The 12,500-nt window shown below is 43.0% G+C and overlaps 1 protein-coding gene across 1 annotated transcript in view; it reads right to left on the bottom strand.

Moving 5' to 3' along the window:
• Positions 1 to 2,084: 2,084 nt before the first annotated feature.
• Positions 2,085 to 12,500, bottom strand: part of mmp16a (matrix metallopeptidase 16a (membrane-inserted)) — a gene marked incomplete at both ends in the record, with an annotated part of 69,513 nt that continues 59,097 nt past the window's right edge. The window contains 4 exons of the mRNA XM_080544257.1: positions 2,085 to 2,413; positions 5,158 to 5,273; positions 5,803 to 5,953; positions 12,292 to 12,430. Coding sequence (XP_080400383.1) covers positions 2,085 to 2,413; positions 5,158 to 5,273; positions 5,803 to 5,953; positions 12,292 to 12,430 — 735 coding nt within the window. The remainder of the gene's footprint in view (positions 2,414 to 5,157; positions 5,274 to 5,802; positions 5,954 to 12,291; positions 12,431 to 12,500) is intronic.

The following is a 12,500-nucleotide window of genomic DNA, read 5'->3' as shown; positions in this document are numbered from 1 at the left end:
ACTGATCAATTTATTTATTCTGTCAGGACATTTTTTCATTGTCCCAATCTGAGTCTTACACGAACAAGTTATTTCAAAGATGTCCCATTTGTTTTTGCAAAAAATTAAAGAAAGAAAAACCAGTATCATGAAACAGACACACATTCAAATACTGCTTGCCATGACGCAATGCCACTAGTAATGAAACTAGTTACCTTTGTTGGATTTTGGCTGACCAAATTAAGATTTATATGGCCAACTTGACTTGCCAATTACCAAGAAATGCCTAAATGCCAGCTTAGCTCAGCTGAGATATGTTAATGTACCACTTGAATCTTAAGGCTCCAATGCCTATTTTGTTTGTTTTTCATTGTACCAGAAGGGAACACATAAACTTACAAAAATAAATGCAAATAAGGTATATTCAAGGTATATGAGAGTCGTCAAGTCCTTCTGAAGCTGTAGGCGGAGCTACAGTTCAAGCTGCATGCCACAAGATGTTCCGTTGCGATACAAAGAACCTTCGTTCAACCTAATTGCAACCTTTTTCAAGCTTTGGAGGAACAAACTGGTCAGTTTCCGCTTTGTCCATATTGGAGTTTTCTCTCCTCTTTCTGAGGATGTGAGGAGCAGACGAGTTGGATGTAAATGCTTGCATGCACTCTGACACAGGCACTGTCTGGACTTCTTTTATTGGTCCTCGGTCGAGAGACAAGTGCATCGTGGGTAGGCGTCTGTGACTTCAGTGAACTCTCTCAACAAAGGCAGTCTGAACGATTAAACATGTTCCCGTCCGTTCACCAATACCATAAATGTCCATTTTTGGATGCAAACTTAACCATTAATCATACCATTTTGGAGGGATACGGGCGGGCAGTTGACAGGAATAAACAATTTGTGGTTTAAGCTCTTCCATTGACCTGGCTTTCCTATCAAACTGATATAGCAAGTCAGACTATAACAATACAATAATACACAACGTAGTGGTTTATTCTGGAACCTCCCTCCTGTTTTGACCAAACACATCATCTAAATACAGGCTGACTCTTTGCCCTTTCCGGTGGCCTGGCAAACCAGTGCTCAGGCCTCTGGGTAGCATGGTTAACCCAGCCCTCCAGCTTCTCCAAAGAAAAAGAACAAACAAACAAAGCAGTATACAAAAAAAGCAGAACAAAAACACCAGAAGAAACACAATCTGTAATTAAGGCGATTAAAAATATTGCAGAATATTTTGGCCCCTGTTTTTGAGACAGACTGCCACAACAGTCAAAGTTTTTTTCCAGACTCCTTCTCACTGCAATGGATCAAGAGCAAGGGAGAAAAGAAGTAAAAAAAGTAGAAGTAGTAGACTAGGTGTTAGCAAAATGATCTTAAAAAGGAGAGAGAAGAAAAAAATGTGATACTCTTTGGAGAGAAAGTCTTTATTTGGTTCGGGTTGTTCTCGTCTTCAGGAGTGCTTTACTTTAAAAGGTAAACTGTAATAAAAAATAAATTATATTTCAAACTAAAAAAAGAAAAAAAGAAACAGGAGATGGTAAACTAGGAGGTTGGTAACTTGGTTACTGTAACTTAAACGACATTATTTTGGGGTGTGTGTGTGTGTGTGTGTGTGTGTGTGTGGGGGGGGGGGGGGGTAGATCTTTTGAGCGTGCACTAGGGGTTAAGACCTCAGATATAAGATAATGACCAACTTGGTTCCACTTGAAATCCATGACAGCCTGATATGACGGATGATGACGCAGTGCACCATGGGAAGAGTGTCACCTGAAAGTCCTTCCCCGTTTTAAGAGCGGTTGCACTGGGCGGCGGCCAAGAGGGCGGGGGCAACGGGAACGGGAGTTTGTGGGGTACAAAGTATCGTGAACCCTCCTCTGTTCTCAAGGTTGAAAGGACATTTAGGCAAAGACCCCCCCCCCACCTACTTCCTCTCCCCTTTAAAAAAGGCAGGGGAGTCAGGAGTGAATTCAGGAGCTGCAGTCCGGAGATCATAGCGGGGTCACCGACGTAACAACCACCACGCCTGGCTGTCGTTGTAGTGGGGGGGCCGTACTGAGGGGATTTTATAAAGGGGTGTCGGTACTCTAACACACCCCCCTCTCTCTCTCTCACACCCACTCCTGCATGGAGCGTTTGCAGTACAGTATGTGGCGCGGCGTGCCCTTCCTCTTAAACTGGAAGACGGTGTAGACCAGCACCAGCAGACACAGGGCCAGGACGCAGGGGATGACGATGGCGATGGCCTTCACTGTGTTGGCCTCGTTGTCCAGCTCGATGACGATGTCCACGTCCTCTGTTGGCGGCCGCTCGGGGTCGACGGGCATCAGCTCGCAACCCATGAAGTCCTTGAGGATGGACCTGGGGTAGCCGGGCTCGACTCGTAGACGCTGGTTGTTGAACTTCCAGTACTCCTTCCCCTTGTAGAAGTACGTGAAACCTGCAGGGGCCAAACAGAGAGGGACACAGAAACTGAGTACAACACAAGGCAACTCGTGAGGTTAGCATTATAAGGTTCTATCTCAATTTTTGTCCAAATTGAGTTTTTTACATAATCTGATCCATTAGGTGTTTATTAATGCCTGTGTGGTGTTATTTTTTTAAATGTTGACATTTTTGAGTTAGTAATTCATAAAATACAAAGGTTCCATCTCACAAAACATAATGGAATGTAAAAACGTTGACGCTCAATATCTCTGAACTACCCTAAACGGAGATAGAACCTTATAATTCTAACGTCACGACAAGGCAACTATCTGCTCACACTAAGGACTCCAATTTGCTTCCACTAAAGAGCACTGCTCTAAACAGAGCTTTGGTGGGCATGGCTGCTAAATTGGTCATTTCAGCGATGTTTTCGGTTAACGTAGAATGAGGATTTCACTGCGAATGTTGGAATGGATAAAAAAAAAAAAAGAAAAAAAAAAAGACCCATACCATAGTGTGATATCATAATCTAAGCATTAAACAAGCCCACAGTGGCAAGCCAAATTCAACCTTTTATGTGTTTAAAGGAATATATATCTTGCCGAATTTAGTAATGCGAGAATACATACTAGGTCTACTTCCTCATATTTCTAGAGGATGTACTGGTGGTATGATGGATTATCCTGAGAGGTGACAACTGCGGCCCGTTATGACCAAATAAGTGTCTATTTTTGCTTATTGGTAATTATTGAATGTGGGACGTCATATAGGTGTTTGAATTGGCCAATTCCCCATGGCAGGAAGCCCTAATTAATCTTTCCTAATTTCTCCCCATGGGCTTCATTTTGCTGTCAGTCTGAGGTTGGTACTGTAAGAACTGTAGTCCATAATTCAGGTTTATTCCACTGGCCCATATCTATCTATGGTGGTTCCAGGGCAGTGGAATAAAGGGATCTGCAGTGATAAAGACATGCTCTAATGTCTCTCGAGAGCCCAAACACAAACACACCGAAAACCAGTGACATATCCTCATCATGACAATCTGGATGAACTCTCTCTCTCTCTCTCTCTCTCTCTCTCTCTCTCTCTCTCTCTCTCTCTCTCTCTCTCTCTCTCTCTCTCTCTCTCTCTCTCTCTCTCTCTCTCTCTCTCTCTCTCTCTCTCTCTCTCTCTCTCTCTCTCTCTCTCTCTCTCTCTCTCTCTCTCTCTCTCTCTCTCTCTCTCTCTCTCTCTCTCTCTCGCTCTCGCTCCATGTATTATTCATGCATGGCTTCTAGGAAAGAGAGGAGATGAGATATATTTTCTGTTTCTGCACAGGCGGAGGAGAGGAGGAGGAGTCCTTTAGAAGGGGGGGCTGCAGAGAGAGAGAAAAGAAGAGAGGGAGGGAGGGAGGGCGGTCTTAAATCACCGGGGCGGCCTGAGTTGTTTATGGCTAGCTGGCGAGGGAGCGAGCAAGGTCCAGAAAGATTCATCTTGGGAAAAGAGAGAGAGCCTTGGTTTGGAGCTGCGTCTTTGACTGGGGTAGAGAACAAAAGGAAATGGGTTGAGAATGACATAGAGCCACACTAAGACCTGAGTAGAGCAAATAGATAGAACCCATTTAGTTCTCTTGGCGTTGTTAGAGCCACACACTGCGCTACAGCAGCAAAGCCCTGCAATCTGTTTGTGTCCGTGTGTGTGTGTGTGTGTGTGTGTGCGTGCGAGCGCGTGTGTGTGGGGAGGTGTGCGTGCGAGCGTGTGTGTGTGGTGGCTAGAGGGCGGACGGTTACACAACTCGCAGTCCATCATACCCCCGGTCGACACAAAGGTCTCGAAGTTAAGGGCCTGTCGTAAAAAATGTGTTGTATCCACTACAAACACTATCGCCCGGACTCGATAATCGTTGATAATTAGGGTCAATGTTGCGGGTTACTTGCTTGACATGCTCTCGATAGTGGCAAATTAAAAGCCAGCCATCATTTCACCCGAGTGTGGTCGGCCAAAACCCGTTCCCTTGGAATATCGATCCACCCTTCACGCTCTGATGGATACGCACATGCCCGTGCACGGAGCTGGCACGGGGAGGGACGGGGACAGATGGCACGAGTGCGCCTCTCCACCTGCCCTGCTTTTTCCGACGCGTGCGCTGCCAGGTTCCACCCGGCCCCACCCTGTCGGCCAAAGCCAATAAGAGTAGCTCCCCGATCCGGTCGCCCAATGAGTGGAGCTCTAATGTTTAGGTAAAAAAAAAGGCCTATTTCCCACCCTCTGTGCGGACCAACTGGACCAACACATATCGGGCACACTGAGGTCTACAACATTCCAACTGGATCTTGTAACACATTACTCAAGGAACGAGCTCGATACAATAAGGAACATTGGTTATTTCTTTACCGTAGAAATGTACGTAATGTAAGTCATGTAGCTTCAAATATTAGAATATATGCAGTCATAATACATGGACATTATAGGGTTCTATCTCCGTTTAGGGTAGTTCAGAGATATTGAGTGTCAAACATTTGTACATTCCATTATGTTTTGTGAGATGGAACTTTTGTATTTTATGAATTACTAACTCAAAAATGTCAACATTTTAAAAATAACACCACACAGGCATTAATAAACACCTAAGGGATCAGATTATGTAAAAAACTCAATCTTGACCAAAAATGGAGATAGAACCTTTTAATGCTAACGTCACGATGTATAGTATCAAAGGTGAAATGAGGGATACATGTTACTGTGTAGTTAAGCTGTGGAGAGGATATCAACTCATACCGTTAGGTTTGTCTACGAAGGCCCCTTGTGGAGAATCTGGGACGCCCTTCCACACAGTGATGGATTTGGGGTAGCCAGGGTCCATCGTCCTCATGTCCTCGTTGTAACGCCAGTACCTGTACAGGGGCGACAAGACAGGATGAGACACAGACACACTATCACTGTCTCTACAGCCAAACACACTGGCCAAACCAACACACACATGTAGCCATGCTGGGTGTTTGTACACACACACACACACACACACACACACACACACACGCACACAAACGCATACACATGCACACGCACGCACACACACACACACACACACACACACACACACACACACACACACACACACACACAAACACACGCACACGCACACAAACACACGCACAGGTACAGGTCAACACATGTGTACATGCGCACGTGCACACATACACACACACACACACACACATGCACATGCACATGCACACGCACGCACACACACACACGCACATGCACAGGTGCAGGTAAACACATGTGTACATGCGCACGTGCACACATACTCACACACACACACACACACACACACACACACATATATACACATGCACATGCGCACACACACACACACACACACACACACACACATACACACACACACACACACACACACACCTGTCCCCTTTGAAGAAGTAGGTTTTGGCCACGTCCTCCCACCAGACGGCGGTCTCTATGCTCTGTGTTGGCATGCCGTTGCCGAACATGGAGATGTCCTGGGGGTAGCCAGGCTGCAACATGGTGTCCTTGAATACCCAGAACTGCTTCCCTGGAAACACACACAAGGACAACAGGGCTCAGAGGGGACAGTCAGCCACACTGAGTGGTTTTAACCCAGGGGTGGCATTTGGATGGCCAGGCGGTTTTACTATAATCCAGTTGGCTTTGTGTGAGCCATAGCAGGTGCTGAGGAGCTTGGCGACTACTACAACAAATCACTAAATATTCTGAATGTTACCAGGATAGCGTTAGTGTAATATCACACATTCACTTATCAAGATGAAGAGGAATATTAATCCTTTAATTGTATAATGTTTTCTCTGCTGAACAGCGAGGAAAGAAACACTAGCAGCGAAACAGTCTAGATGTGGGTCGCTTGATACAATATCTGTGATAAAAAAACGTCCAATATTTGCGTTGTTGTTTGGGCTGATTTTCAGTTCAGTGCAGAACAAACGTTCAATTTCACACCAAGTTGCCTATTTGCTTTTCAGCGGCAGACTGAAGCTCAGAGTGGGAATGGTTTTGGCTTACTCCCCAAATCCTTGGGCCTCTGGGGTCAAGGGGTAATGGGCTAGTCTTGTTTTTATTTTATTTTTATGTATGTCTGTTATTTGTTCTGTCTGTTCATCCTCTGTGTATCTGTTTGTAATTGATCATGCATTTGGTATCTTTGTATTACACAATTATTTTCTTTGGATCTTAATAATAATAATAACTTTAATTTCTATAGCGCCTTTCAAAAAAAACAAGGACGCTTGTCTTCTTAGTTTTGCTATGTTTGGTCCGTGATAATATCCTTCTAAGCCTTATGTTGAACAGCATTCAACCAGCATTTCTCTACTGTCGGTTCCTCTATAATGTCCGATCCCTCTATTGGTGGCGATTTCAATAACGTGCCTGCTAGACCCGGCTTCACCTTCAGGAGAATAACACCTGTAGAGGTCCAGGATGCCATTACTGAGTTCTTAATTTATCATCCCACATTCTAATGTACCCTTTATGTGATCTTTTTAATTTGTTGTCTACTTATGAAATACCTGACATATGGAAATGCTCACGTATCACTCCTTTGCACAAAGGAGGAGATGTACTTGAACTTAACAATTATAGACCAATCTCCATGATCTGCTCTATTGCTAAAGTATTCGAAAAATGTATATACAATCAACTGTCTGATTTTCTTAACAAGTATAATATATTATCACCTTTTCAATCTGGCTTTCGATCAATTCCCTCCACATCTACTGCTTTATTAAAACTTACAAATTATATTTATTACTGCATTTTACTAATCATAGTAAAATAACAGGTGCAATTTTCATTGATTTGATCGAAGCTTTTGATCTAGTCGACCACTACCTTCTTTTAGATAAACTTCATTCTGTTGGTCTGTCACATAACGCTCTACTGTGGTTCAGTTTGTATCTTCATAAGAGAAAACAATGTGTTGTCATACAAGGAAGCCAATCTGAGATGTAAATACAACAACGAAGTGTGCCTCAAGGCTCAACTCTGGGTCCACTTCTTTTTTCCATTTTTATTAATGACATCCCCTCAATCTGTTCTGAATGTTGTGTTCATCTTAATGCAGATGACACAGTAGTATATACATCTAAAACTAATTTATTACAGATTCAATCAGCTTTGCAATTTGATTTCAATATCCTACAACACTGGCTGGCAGTTAATAAATGATAACTCAACAAAACCAAATCTCACGCTATGATTTTTGGTACTCGCAAAAGCATTACATCTAAACCTGATGCTTCTGCATGTGTCATTTCCTGTCTTGATGGTACGCCTCTGCAGAAAGTTGAACACAAATACCAGGGACTATGGCTTGACTCAGAACTTTCATTTAAATGTCACTCACACTGTTAAGAAAATGAACCTCGCTATTAGAATTCTTTACCAATCCAGAAACTGCTTCTCATTTACTGTTAGAAAGAAACTTGCGTCTCAACTCATCTTACTCAATATTAGACTTTGCTGATGTTGTATATACGTAGTTGCCTCCAAGACTAATCTTCTTCCTTTGAATGGAGCTGATTTGTTGCAGATGTGTTCTTGGCTGTCCTTTCTTAACTCATCATTGCACAATGTATGAAAGTGTCAACTGGCCCTCTCCCACCAGAAGAAGACAGACACATTGGCTGCAGTTAATTTTCACATGTATTCATTACAAGTACCCTTTCTATTTAGAGCAGTTGATGGGTGCCTTATCCTCTCCTTATCAATTGAAACATTGTGTTCATCTCTTTTCTTTTTGTTCCTGCTATTTCTAAATCTATGGCTAAGAGCTCGATCTGATTGGAATAATCTGCCTGCAATATTTGATCTTTATCATCTTTCCACCGTTTAAAAAAGCACTGTCCGCTTATTATAAGTTCAATTGTACGGTACATGTCCATTATAATATCATCTTTCTTATAAAGATAGATAAAGATATAACTCATACTATCACTGTCATTAATACTAATGGTACTACTATTGCTAATCAGTGAAAGATCCATCTGTATGCTCTTTATGTTTTGTTCTAACTTAGATTTTTGGGGTTTTGTTTGTCTGTTTTGTTATTTTGCTTGTCATGTTTTGTGTTGTGCAATTGTCCTGTTGTTATTTTAGTTTTGGTTTATGTTTATTTTAATTTTATACCCAAAAATTATAATTCTCTTGTTTTTGTTAAATGTGTTGTCTAATTGTCTTGTTATTTTATTGTTGTCACCTAGGACCCCCTCGAAAACGAGATAGCATATCTCAAGGGGCTATTCCTAATAAAGCAATTTCAATATGAAAAGCACAGCTTCTCCCACTGATAATGTTTGGCAGCTCCCCAGGCACATTTAAATGCTCTCCTCTAAATGTCACAGTATCAGAATATCTCACAAACCAAGTAGCCCCTCACATTTTGGAGCCTAGACAGCTGTTGTGAAAGTGCAGAGAGAGCTGTATGCTGAGAGTGTGGTCTAGCGTGAGGGATCTTTATTCCTGGTAAGTAATTAGGTTAAATGGCACGTTTTTCACCTTACGACCCCAGGAAGTGGTTTTCCCTCGCTGGTGGAGGTCTACGCAGGACTGAGAGGAAGGGGGGGGGGGGGGGGGGGCGTCAACAGTGATTGCGGTGGGTGGGATGGAGCTGATGGGGAAGGGGAGGGAGGGAGGGAGGCGGACGACCCTACTCCTGTGACAGGAAATGCCTGTCGTTTCACCTGCCTCATTCTCATGCTCCACTCAGCGGGGTCATGGTTATGCCATCTCTGCCAAGACCCCCCTAGCACGCCTACTGAAGCATTCTGGGTAAGACGGGTCAGGGGTTTGGTATAACGAGGATTATGGGAGTGGATGATACTGTAGGAGGCATTGAGAAGAAACCAGGGGTGAGATTTTTGGAGGAGTTAAGTTTTGGAATTCACCTGAAATTAAAAGTTGGGACTATGTCTTCCTCTTCTCTCAATGCTTGGATGTAACCGTGGCTCAAAGCACACTGTGTTGCTACAGTAATCTCTTGCTATCTCTTCACAGTGTATGAACAGTGTTGTGAAGGCGATGGTTCTCATTCAGTCTGGGCAGAGTGCCTACAACAACAGAGCTGCTTCCTCCACATGGACCACACAGAGCTCACTGCGCACATACAGACGACTGTATATGTCTGCATTAAACACACGCACGCACATGCATGCAGGCAATGTGTGTACAGCACTGTACACACGCACCTGCACACACACACACACACACACACACACACACACACACACACACACACACACACACACACACACACACACACTCACACACACACACACACACACAGAGGCCCTCTTTTGTTGATGTACACTTTCAGACTGGTAAAGACCCATGACATTATGAAACACCGAAGGTGAATTACCAATGCAGTTTCCTCTGTGTCAAAAGCAAACCATAATCACGACCAAATAAACTAGAACAATGATTGGATCCAGCGCTAAATTGCACGTCCCTTGGGAGGAGGACACCCTAGTGATGCATCATTCTGTTTGAAACCAGGGTTGATCATCCCTGCGTGTTTGCTGATTGCTGGGTGTCATTAGCGAGGGAGGCTAATCATAGCGGCCATGCCCACAGTCCTATCAAGCCTTTGATGCTGCTCCTCTGGAAACACTTATACGTCCTGAGTGCACTTTTCGTGACGTTAGAATTTTAAGGTTCTATCTCCATTTTCGGTCAACATTTAGGTTTTTTTACATAATCTGATCCATTAGGTGTTTATTAATGCCTGTGTGGTGTTATTTTTTAAAATGTTGAACTTTTTTAGTTAGTAATTCATAAAATACAAAGGTTCCATCTCACAAAACATAATGGAATGTCAAAACTTTGACGCTCAATATCTCTGAACTGCCCTAAACGGAGATAGAACCTTATAATTCTAAGCTCACGTTTTGTATTCAACAACATCATAACTTATCTCACTTTACCCCCTTTCAACCAATGTCATCTTAACATGCGTGAGATAGACAGAGAATACATCATGGCATAAAAAGAAACAAGTCGATGAAGAGAAAATAACTCTGTCTTTAGTGGCTTTTTATAGAACTGAAATTCCAGTTTTCTAAAACACAGACAGACAAAACAGGCTCTTATGAAATATGCATATTCACATTTAAATGTAGAGCAGGACTAGGTTCCACACAGCCCCGGATATAAACGACGAGGCGAGGGGAACAAAATAGAGAGGGGATAATCGGAGCTGTGCGATACACATGGGAACAATAGTCAGTTTTTCGAGGAACCATTTGTATGCGTCTGCGATTTGTAGTTATTATCCCAACAGACTCCCATTTCCATGTCCTCTGTTTCTTTTTCTCTCTCTCTCCCCCTCCCTCCTCCCCCCCCTCCCTCTCTGCCTCCCTTCTCACTTTCCCTTCCTCCCCTCTCTCATGGGAGTTTGAGTGAGTATGAGTGGATAAGGCTGTGTCTCTTTATGTACTATTCCTTTTATTATTAGTACACTCAGAGAAACACCCCTTCATCTTGTATGTTATGTATTTACATGATCTACAGACATACAGTAGATCAAAGACATGCATATGCTGTAGTGGGGTTTGCACACAGAACAATCACACAGACTATGGTGTTCATGGGTGATATTTCCCGGCCCTCCCCCCGCCCCTCCGCCCCCACACACACACACATACGCACACACATATTTTCACATACACAACCTCGTTTTCACAAGGCAAACCTATTTTACAGTCACAGATTAAGAGCCAAATTGCTTAGTTTATAGTCAGTCACACAGATAAGCCGCCAGCTAATCCCCCTTCCTCTACTGTACAGTGCCGTCGCCGTAGAAACACACTCACTTCTCCAGGTAGGAGAATACATATACTATGTCCTTATACACATCACAATATATATATACACAATATATGTCCTTATACACATCAACTGGAATAGTCGACTACTACTGCTGCTTCCTTGACAAGACCTTCAGCTAACCCCACTTCTTCTACTGCTACTAAAGTATATCCTTAGATACACTTAGATATTCCTTTTCCTTCCTTTTACAGTGGTGTAGTCTAGTTTTTTCTAGGGGGTATACTGTGATTTTCCCCCTCCCAGCCTCATATCGTTCATTTCGGAACGCCATCAAAATAAATATGCGCTCCCTGTCTAACGTTATATATATATATATATATACATTAAATGTTACAAGGCTGATCTGTGCATGATAGTGCTGCATTTTGACAGATTTCATGTCACATCTCCCCCCTTTGATGGTATATGACGCTATAGTCAGTTCCGATGGTCCAAAATTCAAGTGCTTCGTAACACAGACAGGGTGAAATGTATGAATGAAAGTGAAAGTTCTGTCACAAAACGCCGTTACGTATCCTCACACATTTTTAAGTGGGTATATGGAAATCCTTGGCCTTTCCTAGTGGGTATACAGCGTAGTCCTGCGTATCACCTAGACTACACCACTGGTCTACTACTACTGCTTCCTTGACACGAACTTCAGCTAACCCCACTTCTTTTACTGCTGATAAAGTATCTCCTTAGATACACTTAGATATTCCTTTTCCTTCCTTTTCCAAAAATGCCGGTCGAGAGAGGACGCTGGCGTTGTTTGTTCGCCGCTTCTCCGCCCGAAATCTAGGTGTGATTGCAGTATACAGAGTAGATTGTCCTACAAAGACATTTAGATTTAGATTTAGTCAAATGAATTAGACCCCTATATTTTTATTTTACTACTCGATCTTTTCAGTTTGTAAAGCGTCTTTTCGGTGTCTAGAAAAGCGCTATATAAGTCTAATGTAGTATTATTATTATTATTATTATTATGATTATTATTATACAGACTTGGAGGTAGAGAATGGACATACATCTGTAAGCTTGTGTCCTTACCTTTGAAGAACACGAACTTGCCCTCGCTGTTCTCATAGACGGCATCGATTTTGGGTGGCAGACCTCTCCAGAACACATTGATGAGCATGGGGTAGCCTGGCATCACCGCGTTGTCCCGAACTCTCCAGAACCAGTGGTCCTGAAAGGGGAGAGATAGCTTTGTCAACATCTATCAATACTTCAGGGAACAGCGAGCTGAAACACCAGAA

The sequence above is a fragment of the Nansenia antarctica genome (genome assembly GCF_963989245.1).
Source record: "Nansenia antarctica genome assembly, chromosome: 13".
In the NCBI taxonomy this organism is placed as follows: Eukaryota; Metazoa; Chordata; class Actinopteri; order Argentiniformes; family Microstomatidae; genus Nansenia; species Nansenia antarctica.
Note: the sequence above shows the minus strand (reverse complement) of the source record. Positions and strands in the feature narration are given on the sequence as shown.